At 41.2% G+C, this 20,473-nt stretch overlaps 1 protein-coding gene across 2 annotated transcripts in view; it reads left to right on the forward strand.

Moving 5' to 3' along the window:
• LOC135512371 (Golgi-specific brefeldin A-resistance guanine nucleotide exchange factor 1-like) overlaps window positions 1-20,473 on the forward strand; it is a 128,684-nt gene that overhangs the window by 13,473 nt on the left and 94,738 nt on the right. For both annotated transcript variants that reach the window (XM_064934354.1, XM_064934355.1), the window contains exons 2-3: window positions 8,747-8,849; window positions 9,115-9,181. In XM_064934354.1, the coding sequence (XP_064790426.1) occupies window positions 8,754-8,849; window positions 9,115-9,181 (163 nt within the window). In that variant the 5' untranslated portion in view covers window positions 8,747-8,753. The remainder of the gene's footprint in view (window positions 1-8,746; window positions 8,850-9,114; window positions 9,182-20,473) is intronic.

A 20,473-nucleotide genomic window follows, 5' to 3' on the forward strand; every position in this document is an offset into this window, starting at 1 on the left:
TTAATCAGCTTCTTGATATGCCACACCTGGCATGAGTTAGACATGAGGAATCCAAAGATATGGTCAAAGCCACCCACGGACCCCCCCGACAACGAGTTTATAGTATCAGATCTCTGTGTCTGACAAGTAGTACGGAGCTGCGGCTTGGAGTGTTGTTTTTTCATCCTATGTATTGCATTCTCAGTGAGTTTGGTAAATGTTTTTTTTCTATTCATAGAAATTAGTAATTGAAGTTGATACATCCAAATGTTACCTGGTTCAGACCACTAGATGATGCTGTTCCAGGTGTTTTTCTTTCTTTTTAAAATCACCTGGAACAATGTTGACACATTAAGGGATAGTTTACCCAAATTACAAAATGACTTTGGTTCTTTACCTTCTAAGCAGGGTATGATGGCAATCCATGCTTTGGTTTGTCTACTGTTTCAAATGCTAACATTTTAGCATTTGTGGCACAAATCCAATGCAAGTCATTGGTACCAACAGTTGAAGTCGGAAGTTTACATACACCGTAGCCAAATATATTTAAACTCTGTTTTTCACAATTCCTGACATTTAATCCTAGTAAAAATTCCCTGTCTTAGGTCAGGTAGGATCACCGCTTTATTTTAAGAATGTGAAATGTCAGAATAATAAGTGATTTATTTCAGCTTCTCTTTCATCACATTCCCAGTGGGTCAGAAGTTTACATACACTCAATTAGTATTTGGTAGCATTGCATTTAAATAGTTTAACTTGGGTCAAATGTTTTGTTTCTATGGGATTGAGGTCAGGGCTTTGTGATGGCCACTCCAATACCTTGACTTTGTTGTCCTTACGCCAACTTTGGAAGTATGCTTGGGGTAATTGTCCTTTTGGAAGACCCATTTGCGACCTAGCCTTAACTTCCTGACTGATGTCTTGAGATGTTGCTTCAATATATCCACATAATTTTATTTCCTCCTGCAGCCATCTATTTTTTTGAAGTGCACCAGTCCCTCCTGCAGCAGAGCACCACCACAACGTGATGCTTCCACCCCCTTGCTTCATGGTTGGGATGGTGTTCTTCGGCTTGCAAGCTTAACCCTTTTTCCTCCAAACATAACGATGGTCATTATGGCCAAATAGTTATTTTTTTGTTTCATCAGACCAGAGGACATTTCTCCAAAAAGTACGATCTTTGTCCCCATGTGCAGTTGCAAACCGTAGTCTGGCTTTTTTATTGTGATTTTGGAGCAGTGGCTTCTTCCTTGTTGTACGGCCTTTCAGGTTATGTTGATATAGGACTCGTTTTACTCTGGATATAGCTACTTTTGTACCTGCTTCCTCCAGCATCTTCACAAGGTCCTTTGCTGTTCTTGGATTGATTTGCACTTTTCGCACCAAAGTACGTTCATCTCTAGGAGACAGAACGCATCTCTTTCCTGAGCGGTATGACTGCTGCGTGGTCCCATGGTGTTTATACTTGCATACTATTGTTTGTACAGATGAACGTGTTACCTTCAGGCGTTTGGATTTGCTCCCAAGGATGAACCAGACTTAAGAGGTCTACAATGTTTTTTTCTGAGGTCTTGGCTGATTTTCTTTTGATTTGTCCATGATGTCCAGCAACGAGGCACTGAGTTTGAAGGTAGGCCTTGAAATACATCCACAGGTATGTCTCCAATTGACTCAAATGATGTCAATTAGCCTATCACAAGCTTCTAAAGCCATTACATCATTTCCTGGAATTTTCTGAAAAATTACTTGTCATGCACAAAGAAGATGTCCTAACCGACTTGCTAAAACTATAGTTTGTTAACAAGCATTTTGTGGAGTGGTTGAAAAACGAGTTTTAATGACTCCAACCTAAGTGTATGTAAACTTCCGACTTCAACTGTATGTTAGCATTTTAAAGCTTCATGTCAAAATCATCCTAAACTATCTAAAAATGGATTGTGTACCTCAATGGTTACTTAGATGATATTGGACCTATTTCAACTAAATGTTGCAGGAATGCTAATCTGGTGTTTCTAACAACAGAAACGATTTCAGAACATCCGGAGACGGTGAGTGTGATGGCTTGCTGAAATGACATGGAACGGCCCAAATGTCACATATCACACAACATATAAAGCTGTTTCATGATAATTTTATTGAAAAATTTGACTGCCATTCAATTATTTTGTTAGGCTCGTCATATTTTAGTCCCTAGCCCATTTCTCCTAGATTTTGGGTTTGTAGGAAAAGTCTTCATAGGAGAATTGCATAGGGATAGCCCCTTGAGAGCAGCCACGTATTGTCAGGGTCGCGTTCACGCAGGATTTTGCGTTTTTCACTCAGAAAATGAAAGAGAATGCAGAAGAAAATATCTTGCAGCGTTTTGTAACAGATATAAAATGCTTCTTATTGTAAATTCTGCTTGGCTTCAGTCAGGATTCTAGGGCTGTCTCTGACAAAAATTGCTCTGAGACTCGAAATTGAGCTTGGGTGCATCCTGTTTCCATTGATCATCCTTGAGATGTTTCTACAACTTAATTGCACCTGTGGGTAAATTCATTTGATTGGACATGATTTGGTAGGGCACACACCTGTATATAAGGTCCCACATTTGACAGTGCATGCCAGAGCAATAACCAAACCATGTGGTCGAAGAAATTGTCTGTTGAGCTCCGAGACAGGATTGTGTCGAGGCACAGATCTGGGGAAGGTTTCCAAAAAATGTCTGCAGGATTGAAGATCCCCAAGTAAACAGTGGCCTCCATTCTTGAACATTTTTTAAAATGTAAACTTTATTTAACTTGGCCTGTTGGGGCTAGTGGGCACAATGAGTTCCCTAAAGGGAACACACCCTCCCATTCATCTGATTTTTTTATTTATTTATTTAGAAATATTTAACTTTCACACATTAACAAGTCCAATACAGCAAATGAACGATAAACATTAATCTACCCATCGTGTCCGATTTTAAAAATGTTTTACAGCGAAAACACATTCATGTTAGATAACCACCAAATTCAAAAACACACACAGCGATTTTTCAGTCACAAGTATAAATATAGATAAAATGAATCATTAACCTTGGATTATCTCCATCAGATGACACTCATAGGACATCATGTTATACATGTATTGTGTGTTTTGTTCGATTGTGTGTGTGTATGTATGTATGTGTGTATGTTTGTATGTATGTATGTGTATATATTAATTATATAATATATATATTAACATATATTATATAATTAATATAAATTATATAATTAATATATATTTATATATGTGTAAAAATCTCAGTTTACATTGGCGCGTTATGTGCAGTAATGTTTTGATTCCAAAACATCCGATGATTTTGCAGAAATACTCGCAATAAACATTGATAAAAGATGCAAGTGTTATTCACAGAATTAAAGATAAACGTATCCTCTATGCAACCACTGTCAGATTACGGAAAAAGAATAATCTGAGAACGGCGCTCAGAACCCAAAGAAATAGCCGCCATTTTGGCGTCAACAGAAGCTACAAAAAACACTAAATATTCACTTACCTTTGAATATCTTCATCAGAAGGCTGTTCCAGGAATCCCAGTTCGACAATAAATGACTGATTTGTTCCATAAAGTGTCAAAAGCCCATCATTTAGCCACTTGTTGTTAGCTTGTTCAGCCCAGCATTCAATCCTCAAAAAGCACGAGCAATTCCTCCAGACAAAAACTCAAAGTTCTGTTACAGGTCGTAGAAACAAGTCAAATCATGTATGCAATCCATATTTAGGATGTTTTAAACATTTAATCAGCAATAAGGTTCCAACCGGAGAATTTCATTGTCTGAAGAAACGCATTGGAACGCAAGAACACTCTCTCGTGACCGCGCGCAATGAGACAGAGGCTTTCTGCCAGAGCCCCTCCTTTATAGTAGAATCATACAACCAGAATCTAAATACGGTGACATCTTGTGGAAGCCCTAGGAAGTGCATGCTCATCCATATCTAAGATGGACATCAAATGGCACTGTTTTCAAAATTGAGTTCTCACTTCCTGTTTGGATTTCTTCTCAGGTTTTTGTCTGCCATATGAGTTCTGTTATACTCAGACATAATTCAAACAGTTTTAGAAACGTCAGAGTTTTCTATCCACCAGTAATAATAATATGCATATATTCCCATCTGGGAAAGAGTGGGAGGCAGTTTACTCTGGGCACGCCTTTCATCCAAAAGTGAAAATGCTGCCCCCTAGCCCCAACAGGTTTTAAGAACAAATTCTTATTTCAGTGACGGCCTACCAGGGAACAGTGGGTTAACTGCCTTGTTCAGGGGCAGAACGACAGATTTTTACCTTGTCAGCTCTGGGATTCGATCCAGCAACCTTTCAGTTACTGGCCCAACGGTTACTGGCCTATCCACTAGGCTACCTGCCACCCCCTTTCTTAAATGGATGAAGTTTGAGCTGGCCGCCCGGCCAAACTGAGCAATCGGGGGAGAAGGGCCTTGGTCAGGGAGGTGACCAAGAACCCAATTGTCACTCTGACAGAGCTCCAAAGTTCCTCTGTGGAGATGGGAGAACCTTCCGGAATACAACCTTCTCTGCAGCTTTTTTTCAGGCCTTCATGGTAGAGTTGCCAGATGGAAGCCGCTTCTCAGTGAAAGGCACATGACAATCCGCTTTGAGTTTGCCAAAAGGCACCTAAATGACTTTGACCTTGAGAAACAAGATTCTCTGGTCTGATGAAACCAAGATTGAACTCTTTGGCCTGAATGCCAAGTGTCACATCTGGAGGAAACCTGGCACTGTCCCTGCGGTGAAGCATAGTGGTGGCAGCATGATGCTGCTGGCATTTTTGTCAGGGGCAGGGACTGGGAGACTAGTTAGGATCAAGGGAAAGATGAACAGAGCAAAGTACAGAGATCCTTGATGAAAACCTGCTCCAGAGTGCTCGGCTCCTCAGACTTGGGCAAAGGTTCACCTCCTCACAGGACAACGACCCTAAGCACACAGCCAAGACAATACAGGAGTGGCTTCGGGACACGTCTCAATGTCCTTGAGTAGCCCAGCCATAGCCCGGACTTGATCCCAATCGGACATCTCTGGAGAGACTTGAAAATAGCTGTGCAGCGATGCTCTCCATCCAACCTGACAAAGCTTAAGAGGATCTGCAGAAGAATGGGAGAAACTCCCCAAATACAGGTGTGCCAAGCTTGTAGCGTCATACCCAAGAAGACTCAGCTGTAATCGCTGCCATGAATAGTTCAACAAAGTACTGAGTAATGGGTCTGAATAGTTTTGTTAATGTGATATTTCAGTTTTCTATTTGTTACATTTGCTAAAAATTCTAAAAACCTCTTTGCTTTGTCATTTATGGGGTATTTAAAAAAAACATAACTATTTGATCAATTTTAGAATAAGGCTGTAACATAAATGTCAAGGGGTCTGAATACTTTCCAAATGCGCTGTTATAGACACCCTATGTCTTAATAAAATTAACTATATATGCATTGAGCTTGTCTGATGCGTTAAGCTCACTGTTTGATGAAATAAGACACAAATTACTCTAGGGAGCCAGAGATAATAGATTACCAGAGGAAGAAAAAAAATAAAACTTTCCTGACCGTCTTCCTACCACTCGCTCAGATTCTTCCATTACTCTCCTGAAGTGGCCCGTAATAGGCTACACAAGGAGTCGGCAAACTTTCTCATGTGGAATGCCAATTTACCGATCTGCATGCCAGTTATGGTTTTCAAATGAACATTTTTGTGGAACAGTTTCACTTATTTTATATCATCTTTGTATCGCAAAATCATTGTTATATGGTTAATCAAAATTCTATCTAAATGAAAATGATAAACGTAAAATAATATTGCCTACAAAGCCAACAAATGATAACATTGGAGCCGCCAGGTAGAAAATCACATTGTTGTGGACAGGCCATGTAGCCAAACTTTAAACATTGTATCAACTATTATCTTGGGTCCAGCCTGAAGCTCCTTGCTACATTGTACAACATATTATGGGCCCTCAGTTTCCCTTGCCAGTGAGCTCGGGGCAGACACCGCTTTAGTCTATTTGCATAAGGAATAAGAAGTAATCAGGTAGGCCTATTTTATTCCACTGGATCAGAGCATTACATTTTTCCTTTTCACGCTAAGTGGTTATCGAAAAAGAAACAGTTGGAAAGATTGACAATAATTCCTCAACGTATTTGAACATTCTCAATGGATACCTTTCTCATTGTAAGCTAATTTACTTACGCCAAATAGCTTTGCTCTTCTGTTATCTGATGAAAACGATTTTCTGACGAATGTGTTGCACTGATGCAGGACTCTCCAACCCTCTTCCTGGAGAGCTACTGTCCTGTAAATTTTCACTTCAACCCAAATCTATCACACCTGATTCGAATAATTAGCTGTTGATAAGCTGATCCAGGTTAGTTACAACTCGAGTTTGAGCAAAAACCTACAATACAGGATGGCATCTCTCCAGGAACAGGGCATGAGAGCCCTGCACTAATGTATTTTGCGTGAAGAAAAATGATGGTTGCACACCCCATATCACTCTATTGAAGCAAAAACCGCTGACTTTCAATATAAAACACAGGTGAAATGGTTTAGAACTAGGCTTGGGCAGTATACTGTTTATACTCTATACCGGGGTATTTGGAAATTGGCACTAGATGGGTTTTCCATACCATCGAAATTATTTATTTGAAGTTTTTCAACACATTTGAATATTTGTTGCTACCTTTTTAAGTAAATACCTGCAGTCAACTTGTGCAATGCGTTAGGTGAATTGAAGAACACAATCTGCTTCATCTCCTATCACATTATGACGCTTACCGTAGTTCCCCAGAACAGTTGAGCTAATCACGTGCTTGTTTGTAAAAAGCACAACGGGAGAAAGCAGGAGCAGGTGAGTCCTGCTGTATATTGATGGGGGTTGCATTTTTATATTGAAATGGAAGTGTTTTTTTGCTTCAATGGAGTGAACAGGGAAGTGTAACTATAGTTTTCCATAACAGAAAATACATTAGTACAACACATTGATTTAAGTCAACTACAACTAGTCCATCAGGAACATTCAATGTGTTCATTCAACAGTTTATATTTGGCCTTGTATTTTAGGTGAATTTGTCTCCCAGTGTCTGTTGGAAAGCAGACTAAACCAGGTTTTCCTCAAGGTTTTTGCCTGTGCTTAGCTTTATTCAGTTTATTTTTATCCTTTAAATGCCGATGACAAGCATACCAATAACATGACAAAGCCACCACCAAACTTGAAAATATAAAGTGGTACTCCGTGATGATGGATTTGCCCCAAACATAAAGTGAATTTCTATGCCACAAATTTTGCTGTTTTACATTAGTGCCTTATTTGAAGCAGGATGCATGTTAAGGAAACTTTGTTATGTACAGGCTTACTTCTTTTCACTCTGTCGTTTAGGTTAGTATTGTGGAGTAACTACAATGTTGTTGATCAATCCTCTGTTATCTCACAGCAATTTAACTCTAACTGTTTTAAAGTCACCAATTTCCTCATGGTGAAATCCCTGAGCGGTTTCCTTCCTCTCCGTCAACTGAGTTGGAAGGGCGCTTGTATATATCTAGTGACTAGGTGTATTGATACACCATCCAAAGTGTAATTAGTAACTTCACTACGCTCAGGGATATTCAATGTCTGCTTTTATATTTTTACCCAGGTGCCCTTTGTGAGGCATTGGAAAACCTTGCTGGTCTTTGTGGTTGATTCTGTGTTTGAAAGTCACTGCTCGACTGAGGGACCTTAAAGGTAGTTGTATGTGTGGGTTACAAATTTGAGGAAGTCATTCAATAATCATGTTAAATGCCATTATTGTACACACTGAGTCCATGGAACTTCTTAGGCTTGCGATAACAATTACATAATACATTTCAGCATTTTAATTTTTAAACATCTCTAAAAACATCATTCCACTTCGACAATATGGGCTATTTTGCGTAGGTCAGCAACACAATATTAATTTACATTTTAAAGTCAGGCAGTAGCACATCACAATGTGGAAATGGCCTAAGCCACAGGTGATGGCGTAAGCCACATATCAATAGCAACTGTACGCTGTATGGTCTATTTTACATTTAAATTAAATAATCTAGCTACCTGCATTCTTACAACTTCAGGCCCATATTTGGATTCAAGCAATGGCTCTATGTGTGAAGTCAGACCTTGGAGGACCAAAGCAAATCTTATGTTCTTCTACTGAGCCACACAATCTGCTATATCCTCACTAAATGTGTTGTGACAGAGAGTTAACACTTTTGAAACAAGTGATAATACATTTCTGTTTGCATTTAAGTCACCTGAGTCTAAGCCTATCAATGCTTGCATTTCAGCACTCCAACCACCCTGTACCATTCATCTCTTATTATTTTGAATCTGCTTATCATGAATTTGAACAGAATGCTGCCTCCGTATGACCTCCTCTGTCTCAATAGTCAAATAACATTTCCCTGCAGACACACAATATTATCTTTCTACAGTACCTTTCTCTGGCCTGCTTAACGGTTAATCCAACCATTTTAAGGTACATGGAGAAACTGCTATTCAAATATTACCAATGTTCGGCTTGCCCGATTTTTGTCTGAGGCGGTGTCCAGAGAACAGCTGCTTTATGATTTTTAGCTGTAGGAGAAAATATTTCAGTTAAGACAGTTTCATTGACTGGCTGGTCCTTGACTACCAAGCAATTTGACATGAATTAATTTACTTGCTTTAGTAAGAAGTAAGCCTACTGAAAATGTATATCCATTTTTTTTTGTCTTTTCAAGTATCAGGATGGTGGACAAGAATATATACATTGTCCAAGGGGAGATCTGTACTGTTGTAGGTGCCATCAAGAGGAATTCAAGGTGGAATACCCATACTCCTTTGGTAAGTTGTTTTGTCTTGTTAAAGACCATTTTTTGTAACACAATATTTCTCAATCAAGGCTTAGTTTCATATAAGACAACAGTTTAGTTGAGCTTTTTTAATTGTCGAACTACCTGCTCAAGGAATGAGTGTTTCAGACTTGGTACAAGACGAAGGAAGATTAAAAAGAAGAGAGATGCAGAAATAGTTTTCACTTTGAGCTTCAATGTCCTCGCATGCTTGAGTTTTTGTTGATGCCAGTACTGTTTGTTTTATTGTTGTACAGGATGAGGAACAAGATCCATTGCTTAACGGTTTCAGCCACCTGAAAGAGATTCTCAACAGTATGAAAGGTAATAACCTAATAATGGCAAGCACAGTACATGGTGCAGTGTATATTTGGCCTTTTTTTCTAAAGAACTACAGAATATTAGTGGATATCTAAGGTAAGTCCCTATCTCTAAATTGTCATCCCACACGCAAATAGATACCTGCAGCAGTCTCCTTTACTAATTCCTGACTAGCCCTCTTTGCAAATCTTTTCTCTCTTATTTCCTCCCCAACAGCATTTCATACTTACATTATTATGCAGATACAGAGGAGATGATAACACATGAAAGTATTTTAAGTTTATAGCAATTGTTCGTTATACTAGAACGACTATCATTGCCATTGTCCATGGAAGAAGACCAGCTTAAAATGAAAGCCATATTTCAATTTTCCCTCCGCCAATACATTACATGAATAAACCTCAGTCAGTCGGGACCATGAGGCTAAACACATTCAGATTATCACAAAGTGCCTTCTCCTGCCTGAAGAGTAAGAACATATTTAATCAGGTGTGCAGCAGATTTCCACAGAGAAATGGGCTGGCCTTTCAAGTTTGTCAATATTATCTCTCCCAATGTCTTACTGCGGGGGACTACTCAGCTTAATCATTTTTAGAAGTCCCATTTGAAACGATATCACTGTTTGTTCGTCTTTTATCCAAGTGCCTCATTATGAACAAGACGGCGAAGGTAAATGTTACGCTAAGTTGTGCAAGTGTTCTTCTCTGCTCAAGGAGGGGAATATGCTCAACACTTCAAGACACTGGTACCTCCTGAGTTCTTCTCACAACACTCAATTCAGTAAAAAATGGAATATACTCTGTTGGATTTCCTTGAATTTAAGAAGAGCATTCATCCCTTCACATTAGTTATGTTTCTTTGATGGGTTTTGGTTGTGACCATACTTAATATGTACTATTACTATCAAATATATTTCCTCTACAGGGCAATTTTCTCCTTGTACTCAGACATAAAAATGTTTTATACTTTAATTCTTAGTCCTCTTTATTCCGGGTTGGACATAATGCCGCAACAATCTTCAACTGTAGTCTTGGGCCGCAGTTGGTGCCCTGTCCCATGAGACTCCTCTCTTCCAGCTCAGCCACCACTGTCCATTGTCATGTTCTTTGGCCTGCCTCGCTTGTGCTTTCCCGTAGGTGTTTATCTGAGAGCAACTTTCTTTAGGCATCCTCAGCACGTGTTCGCTCCGTCCGATCCTGCTCATCTTGATATACTATGCTGGTGGAATAAACCTTGTCCAGAGGTATAGGCCAATGGAGTTTGGCAAACTATCCTTCATGTTGGCAACAAACATTTCATGATGCCATTTTGCTTTGGTGCCAACATGATGCATATGAAAATGTTTAATCTCATACACTTTGCTGAGTAAAGGAGGTTGTTTCACATTACTAGGTTGGTCAGTCTAGTCCACTGCCTATTCCACTACAGTGACATCTGAGGTTTCTTGGCAGAATTAGAGGACATGACCGTCATCATTTTTTTTTGCTAAGTCTTTACATTTCACTTCTCTCTTGTCTACTAAGTTATCCTAATGTAAATTCAAGTCTTGGCATCCTGAATCTTAATGGAGCAATGTTTTTTTTTTGTATTTTAATTTAAACCCCTGTTTTACCAGGTCAATTGAGTAAGAACATGTTTACACCTTTCAACAATCTGTTTTTTTACAAATATGTTGAGCGATGGATAAGACACAAAATGTTGCATGAAGGGCCTACAAAGTATTGTATCTTCACAGGTGTGTTTGTAATTGAGTCTCATGGATAAGGTCAGCAGGTGGCAGCCATGCAAGTCTGTTCATGCACTGTGAGTGGTGTATGTGTGGCTTTACTCATCTCTTCATTGATTCATAAACGCAGCAAAAAAAGAAATGCCCTGTTTTCAGGACCCTGTCTTTCAAAGATAATTCATAAAATCCAAATAACTTCAAACTTTATTGTAAAGGGTTTAAACAATGTTTCCCATGCTTGTTCCATGAGCCATAAACAATTAATGAACATGCACATGTGGAACGGTCGTTAAGACACTAACAGCTGACAAATGGTAGGCAATTAAGGTCACAGTTATGAACTTAGGACACTAAAGAGGCCTTTCTACTGACTCTGAAAAACACCAAAAGAAAGATGCCCAGAGTCCCTGCTCATCTGCGTGAACGTGTCTTAGGCATGCTGCAAGGAGGCATGAGGACTGCAGATGTGACCAGGGCAATACATTGCAATGTCTGTACTGTGAGATGCCTAAGACAGAGCTACAGGGAGACAGGACGGACAGTTGATCGTCCTCGCAGTGGCAGACCACATGTAACAACACCTGCACAGGATCGGTACATCCGAACATCACACCTGCGGGACAGGCACAGGATGGCAACAACAACTGCCCGAGTTACACCAGGAATGCACAATCCCTCCATCAGTGCTCAGACTATCCGCAAGAGGCTGAGAGAGGCTGGACTGAGGGCTTGTAGGCCTGTTGTAAGACAGGTCCTCACCAGACATCACTGGCAACAACGTCGCCTACGGGCACAAGCCCACCGTCGCTGGACCAGACAGGACTGACAAAAAGTGCTCTTCACTGACGAGTCGCGGTTTTGTCTGACCTGGGGTGATGGTCGGATTCGCGTTTATCATCAAAGGAATGAGTGTTAAACCAAGGCCTGTACTCTGGAGCGGGATCGATTTGGAGGTGGAGGGCCCGCCATGGCCTGGGGTGGTGTGTCACAGCATCATCAGACTGAGCTTGTTGTCATTGCAAGCAATCTCAACGCTGTGCGTTACAGGGGTGGCAGGGTAGCCTAGTGGTTAGAGCCAGAAGGTTGCAAGTTCAAATCCCCGAGCTGACAAGGTACAAATCTGTCGTTCTGCCCCTGAACAGGCAGTTAACCCACTGTTCCTAGGCCGTCATTGAAAATAAGAATTTGTTCTTAACTGACTTGCCTAGTTAAATAAAGGTAAAATAAAAATAAACAGGGAAGACAACATCCTCTCTCATGTGGTACCCTTCCTGCAAGCTCATCCTGACATGACCCTCCAGCATGACAATGCCACCAGCCATACTGCTCTTTCTGTGCATGATTTCCTGCAAGACAGGAATGTCAGTGTTCTGCCAGGGCCAGCGAAGAACCCGGATCTCAATCCCATTGAGCATGTCTGGGACGTGTTGGATCGGAGGGTGAGGGCTAGGGCCATTCCCCCCAGAAATGTCCGGGAACTTGCAGGTGCCTTGGTGGAAGAGTGGGGTAACATCTCACAGCAAGAACTGGCAAATCCGATGCAGTCCATGAGGAGGAGATGCACTGCAGTACTTAATGCAGCTGGTGGCCACACCAGATACTGACTGTTACTTTCGACCCCCTTTGTTCAGGAACACATTATTCCATTTCTGTTAGTCACATGTCTGTGGAACTTCAGTTTGTGTCACGAATCTTATGTTCATACAAATATTTACACATGTTAAGTTTGCTGAAAATAAACGCAGTTGACAGTGAGAGGACGTTTCTTTTTTTGCGGAGTTTAGTTAGGAAAGTCACATCTTTGGTTTATAGTTTGGAAATACTTAACATAGAAAATACATGGAATCTGGTTATTCTGGCTGTTCTGAGTTCACTTGTCTAGAAGTGATTTAGTTTTCCCTACTCTAATTGACTTTTTAAGGCATGGGATGGCAAGTTGCGTTTAAAGTTATTAAAAAATGAACGTCAGCCAATTGTATCTCTAGTGCCATATAGGGTTCGCATGCAACAACCCCACTAGAACCCCTGACCCTCCCCCCCCCCCGGCCCCTCTATCACCGTCTGTTGTGATTGATCATTTGGAGTGGCTCTGTTGTGCGTTGTAATGGAGGGGTGCTAGCTGATGGTCACCGGGTGAGCTAACTCTGCGGTCAAGCCTTTGTGCTGTCATGCTTGTGCAACGGGATTCCTGGCAGCCCCATCCCCAGCCACAGTAGCAGCTAGTGGAGAGATGGAACACATGGACCCTGCAGCCATGGTCTCAGCCCCCTCCAGGCGTAGCGCATCCTCCAGGGAATGCCACTGCCTCGAGATGGACAGGCACGGCTGCGCCAGGGGCCTGGGAGGAATCTGCCACGCTTTTTCATCCCCCCCAACCCCTCTCAGAACACCGAAGGCCTTGTTAGTAGTCCACAGCTAGCATTGGGGGAACAAGTGTTATATTATGTTTATCTACTTTGATTCTGAAGAGGTAACTGATGTATTATCTTGGTTGCCAGTTAGTTTACAGAAGTAGTTTAGCTCTAAGTTGCCTTTCTGGAATATTCTAATGGACTTTCTGGAATATTCTAATGGACTTTCTGGAATATTCTAATGGACTAAACATTTTTTTTGTTATTCCATGTTGTGACTTCCATTTGAGTTTGAGCAGACTGACTTGATTATAGTTCTTTTTTTTTGGTACTCATGAGGTTTGATATGAAATTTGCAATGGGCAAACGTTAGGGGGGTTAAAAGCTGTTATTGCCTCCCTAACCCCCAATCTTGTGCATATTTGGCTCTCTGACATGGTATGTCCATGTCCTGGTGAGCGATGAAAACCTAAATAAAAGCAGATCACATAACCAGTCCAAAGCCCAACTCTGTATTTGACAGACTGATCAATGTGTTTTTGTTTTGCGGCAACACAAACACAAGCTAAGTCCCCTGCCACCACACCCGCCCAACCAATATTTCTGTACGAATTCTTCCGGGTGGGCTGTAGTGGCCCAGCTGTCTGCTTAATGAAAGCCCAGTAATTCCATTCACACTGTGTATCTTAGCTCCTCTAACAACAAAAGCAACCAGTGAACAAAATGTGGATTAGTACTGAAAGGTTTCTCAGCCACTTTCTCCCCGTTGTTAAAGGTTCTGTTCTCCTAGCGTGATTGACAGGGCCATGTGCCATGGCACAATGCAGCTGGAAGTATATCATCTGCAATTTTAAGTTGGGTAAATATAGCAGGGAGTCTTGTCAAGCAGAGCTATAAATTGTTCTGGGAAAGGAAGTGTTGTCTCTCTTTCTGAAATTTTCTCCCCTACAACTTCTGGAAAGAGGGTTTCTCTTTATTTCAAACAGAGGACACGGTTATGGAGCCTGGACCAATGGTTAAGCATATGCCATGCAAATCCCCTCTGCCACCCCACCTTACCACGTCACACTCTTCTCTTTTCCCCAGAGGAAGTAGGCCCTGTATCTCCTTGGGAAGGGATGTTTTTGATGCTTAATCTTCCATCACTAAGCTCATTAGACCCATATAATTGAGTGCTTTCTACAGATTTGCAATCTGCATCTACGGCTTTTAGATTTTAACTGCTTGTTTGCAAACAATGAAAGGGTAGACTTTCCCCCTTTGTTTAATATATATCATACAAACACTAATAAATCACAGCATGTCTTTTATGAGATCTGGCTTTTTCTTTGCAACTCTGCCTAGAAGGCCAGTATCCCAGAGTTGCCGCTTCACTGTTGAAGTTGAGATTGGTGTTTTGCGGGTACTCTTTAATGAAGCTGCCAGTTGAGGACTTGTGAGGCATCTGTTTCTCAAACTAGACACTCTAATGTACTTGTCCTCTTGCTCAGTTGTGCACCGGGGCCTCCCACTCTTTCTATTCTTGTTAGATCCAGTTTGCTCTGTTCTGTGACGGTGAGAAGACCACAGCGCTGCACGAGATCTTAAGTTTCTTGCCAATTTCTCGCATGGAATAGCCTTCATTTCTCAGAACAACAATAGACTGACTAGTTTCAGAAGAAATGTCTTTGTTTCTGGTCATTTTGAGCCTGTAATCAAATCCACAAATGCTGATGCTCCAGTTACTCAACTAGTCTAAAGAAGGCCAGTTTTATTGCTTCTTTAATGAGCACAGCAGTTTTCAGCTATGCTAACACAATTGCAAAAAGGTTTTCTAATGCTCAATTACCCTTTTTAAAATTATAAACTTGGATTAGTTAACACAACGTGCCATTGGAACACAGGAGTGATGGTTGCTGATAATGGACCTCTGTACGCCTATGTAGATATTCCTTTAAACAAATCAGCTGTTTCCAGCTACAATAGTAATTTACAAAATTAACAATGTCTACGCTGTATTTCTGATCAATTTGTTATTTTAATGGACAAAAATGTGCTTTTCTTTCAAAACAAGGATTTTTTCTAAGTGACCTTAAACTTTTGAACGGTAGTGTATAAAAACACAAATATTGCAGTTTGTCTACCAAAGGTCATTAGTACTACTGTAACAAAAATACAATTTTGTTGCTATTGGCTGTTTTTGGGTATGACATTTTCTAAGTTTCTTCAGCTGTCATTGTTAATCATATTTACATGTTAAATGTGAATGTTCTATATTCACTCCAAAGCCTGGTTTGAAACCTTGTCTGCCTTATTGCCTCATGGTTTTCGAGTTATGGTTTGCCAGTGCTGTCCACTAGTCATTGAACATCTGGGTCAGTAAGTAGACCAGTGATGACAGGGATAACCATGTGGATATGTGTTGGGTAATCCCCGCACTACACTGGAATTACAAACAAGTAACTAATAGCGACAAATTGGCCCTGTGACAAATTTGGTAATGCCTATTACGTTGAGCTGTCCATATCTGCTCATTGAAACCATAGGCAGTGGATGTTTTACAACATCCAAAAATGCAAAGCATTGTTTTGATGTGTAAATTCAATCAGAGCTCTCCCCTGACATTGGCAGAGAAGTGATGTATTCTATAAATGATCTATGTTTAACATCAAACAGAGAGATCTGTCTCAATCCCCTGTTGAATAATTCTGTGGATTTATATTAACGGTTATACATTGGTCAACTAAACCTCTGAGAAGTAGGAAAGAAAAGAGCAGGGTGAACACAATTCATTCAGATATGTATTTTTTTTGGTCTATCTTTTCTACCTTTTGTAATGCACAAGTCAGTCTCAGACTCAGCTTTTTAAATCTTTTTTTTTTCTTCCTCCCCTTTCCTTTACTGCGAAGGTCAGATTTGACAGGTCTGCAGAGAAAGCAGTCAGTCTAAATCCCCTCATTTTTATTCCTACAAATACAGGTTCTGAGATTCCAACACCCACAAGATCTAAAGCCAGAGCGGCCTTTGACTGACAGCTCTTTCTCTTTTTTCCAAACACTAACGAAATTCACAAGCACACCTCTAATTGACTGGAATCACCAGAAAGGCACCAGTGGTTGATATTAGGGGGCATGGCAGTGAAAGCGTAGAGTGAATGCCGTAGCCATGATTTGATCACTTGCAGACTGACCTTTTCAATAATTACCTCCTTGTCCCCTGAGCAAAGGACAATGCAGAGACAATTTTGGCAGGAGTGGCAAAATTAGGCAAGGGAGCACGTTTGAATCATGTTATTTTTGTCTAAAACACTTCATGTTCATGATGATTTTTTCCCTTTAATGGTAATTGGGAAGTGGATGCTGAAGAAATTACATTTTTGCGACAGAAAATAATTTTATAAAGTGTCTTAACAAGCTAAAATCAGGGTCTGCTTGTTATTTTAATTTTTTAAATAAAAATGTTCTTCCTAGTTTCTTTATTAAAGGTTTAACGTTATTTATGTGTTATTTATCTATGAAATGCCTACCACCCCATACGTGTACATCATTGCACAGTCTCGTCCATCAATAAGTAGAAACACACACACACACTCGTAGTTCAAGGTCAAGTGTGTGTGCTGTCTTGGCCGCACAGCTGTGTTCAGGCAGCTGTGGCCGGGCCTCTGAGGGCCGTAGTCTGTGCACGTGGGAACCGACTGTACCCTTTAGGCCCCCTGCGCTCCTCTGCCACCTGATATTCGCACATATATCATACCCAATTGAACCGCCAGAATGCAGTCGGCAAATGCCAAGTAAGAGCCATAATTCATATTGCTCAGTCACGTATACAAATATGTTTACACATGAAGACATTTTACCCTGTGGAATAGCCACTGTGAGAACTTCATTACATGTCCCTGGTGTTTCCCCAGTACGCTGTGGGCTTGCCACTGAGATTATAAGGGAGGGTTATATTCTCAGTCCCAGTTTTAGTCATTTTTATTGCTCATTTCAAAAAGCCAGTAATTACTAATGATGGTGTTGTCAGAGCCGTTAATACCCTGATCATTTTCCTGATGCTTGATATAATGCCTATTTATAACCCCAAATCCACTACTCTTCTTGAGTATTGAAGACAACCACCATGCCATAATGCAATGCGATAAGATTGTGTGCTATTGAAATTCATTCTGTGAAGTTGCCTATATATTTGCTTATCCCCATCCCTTTAAAGCATGTGGATTCTCATTCACCACTGTGCTATAACGGGGACTTATAGGTAGGGGGGACTTTTTACTCTTTGACTGTGAATGTCACAGAGAAACATTGTGTGGGCCCAGACCTGAAGGACAGCAGGTGTTTGACCCTGTCAGGAATTTACAACTGCTGTCCCTTAAGGAACAAGACTTATTTTCCATTGCGCCAAAAACTCGAGACCTGGGGGTTTCCGTTAGAGATTTTCACAATATGAATCTTCAGTACAGTACAAACGTCATATGGGACATTTTATGTTTGAACACTGCATGCAAGGTAACTTTATGACCAGCAGAGCAGTGGGTTTCGGGATGTGGGCCATTGTTGGTGCAGTAGGCCTTTGGTTCGTCGTTGTAAAAGCACCTATCAAATTCGTATGATTAATCGGGGTCCTATACCAAGACAGGCTGTCACCTAGTGCTGGTTAGTAGCTGTAAATCTGTCCAGTTAACTGCTTTAACCGGGAACTGACAGGCAGGGCTTAGGCCCGGTGTGAAGAGGCGATGCAACTGTTGTCCTGTTTCAGAGCCTCTCAACAATGTGCTGAGTGGATGGAGAGTCCCGGCAGAGGGCCATTAATCATATTGGCCTGGGACTGTGGGGGCAGGTGGCTTGGAGGATCCGGATGTTCTGGCAGGAACAGAGGGCAAAACGGGCTCAAAACAGCCCCTGTGAGCCCCAAAAAAGAGGGGGACAAGGGTACACCGTTTGGTTGAGCAAAAGAAGAGGATAGGCGTAGAGCATTGCTTCCTGAAAGTTTGCCTCGGAGCACTTGTTGATGACTTGTCCTGCCAAGTTCTCCGATGGTTCTTCAAAATAAGTCTCTAGGGATGTGAATAACAAATATTATAGTCACCGAATAGGTCGACATCAATCGATAACTACCAATTTACTGTCGAACCTGTTTGGTGCGACTATTCAGATCCTATGTAGGTCATTGAAGGGCAAAGACAAGGAAATGTACTTCGATGCTCAGCTTTTATTTTGAGAGGTGCTGTGCAGAGTATGATAAGCAAACATGGCCGGCTAATTCCTTTTTGCCGTCTGCATTAATGATGGCCTGGCACACACGTGCTCCGGTTAGAAATACATTTTTAACAAGATATATGATTTTCACCCTCTCTGCTGTTTGTTTCTAACCACTACAGGCATTATGCCTGAGAGACAAATAGGATGACATAACAGTCGATGATATTCTGGTAAAGATAACATTGATATGTTTCGGGGGGGGGGGGTTATAGGCTACAGACAAAGTCTAAGCAAACCTACAGGGTCCTCTATCCTCCAGTCTATAGGTGATCAGTTGAGTTCAGGTCTAGACCCGCCTAATGTACGTTGTCAGTTGTGAACCAATGCTGAGGATTTAGTGTTTTCCAGTCTGCTGCCTGGATTGTGCTTTAATGTTCTGTTAAGCATAATCTTATGAGGTGGTAATTGGCCCGTTGTGGGGCAGATCTCGAGTAGGACCTCCCCTCTGCCTTTGTTCAGCCTGGAGGTGATGGGCTTTATGTTCAATTGTGCTTTAAGGACTCCACACTGGGAACTGAGAATATGAATAAAGCCGTGGTTATTAAGCTGGGGTTTGGGACATTTTCAAAGCCTGCTTCCTGCGCCCGTCCCCACTGGAGGTCTTGTCTAAAAACAACCTGGGCCCGCATGTGGTGCCACTTTGATGGGGCGAACAATATTTAGCAGATTGACTATGACCCGGTATTGAAAATGGAGGTGCCAAGTATTTGCTTTCAATGTTTATGTGAACGCGTCACTATTTATAGCCTGACACGAGGCTGAAACCGTTTTAGAGGAGGCCCCGAATTGTGTTTGCATGGCGGCGGTTTATGTTCTGTGTATTGTTGGCGCCTCACGGACAGCATTTTTTCACCTTTTAATTAGTCATTCTGTAGCAGATCACTTTCCAGCGTGATGTGATTTGCATTTCTGTTCTGTGTCTGGAATGTCCTTTTAGTTCATCACAGTCCCAGTAGATCTCGGGTGCCTTGGTAAAACAGGGGATCTGGGCTCTAGTGTTGACTGTTTCTGATGTATAGATTCAAATGATATAGGGCTATATAGTACATCTATTCAATCTTCCAGGTGAATATTTACCCCCATGCAAATGCTTTGGATTATACCAGCTAGATCTTTCGGTCATTTGGTTTAGCCTCCAGCTTTCTCCAGTAAAAATAACATTGGTAGAAGTTGAATATCTCTTGTCTGCTTTCTTTTCCTCCAAAATGGCCTTCGATTGAACCACGTCTTTCTAAGTTGTAAACATTGTTAACACGTAGGGAGAACAGAAAGGTACCTTGTGGTTATCAGGTCATGCCAAAATGGTTAACCGTCTGAAAAAACAACATAAGACTAAGTATGTTGATGCCAGGGGCTGTAGTTAGGGGCTGGCTGGTCTCTTATCAGGGATTCTGTTATGTGGACAGTACATATTTCATAGTCCTTATTAGTGTTTTCCCTCTTCCTTCTGATGGAGTTGGTCTGCTATAGGGCATGCCTGTTTTGTAAAACCTTTGTCACAGTCTCAGCATGGAAAAATATTGTAGGGGCTCAATCCGAACACCTTCGTCAGACTATCATTTCATGTAGGAAGATATGTTGAGTAGAATGTGTGAAATATTGCATTCAATTGATGACTGGTGGACACCAAAGTTGCTTACAGGAAGGGTAGGGTACGTTGGAAAGTCAGAAATAAAGCAGTGGACCATTGATTTACTGTCTATAACATTAGTGGCCAGGATAATCTCCGCAGCAGGGGAGCAAAGCTGGAGAACTCAAACTGCACACCTGACTAGCTGTGGAAGTTGCCCGGCTATTGTGGGTTGGTGGAATGGGATTTTTTATATATTTTTTGTAAAAAATAAGGGCCGATATTAGTATTGTGAGGAGGCACTGTCTTGCTTGTGTGGCGCTCACTTCTTAAGCCTTGGGCGTCCCAGTACGGGTACCATACTACCTTGATGGACTGTGTTAATAAACCTCCCTACAGACCCACACA

The sequence above is a fragment of the Oncorhynchus masou genome, chromosome 24 (assembly GCF_036934945.1).
Source record: "Oncorhynchus masou masou isolate Uvic2021 chromosome 24, UVic_Omas_1.1, whole genome shotgun sequence".
NCBI classification, from domain to species: Eukaryota; Metazoa; Chordata; class Actinopteri; order Salmoniformes; family Salmonidae; genus Oncorhynchus; species Oncorhynchus masou.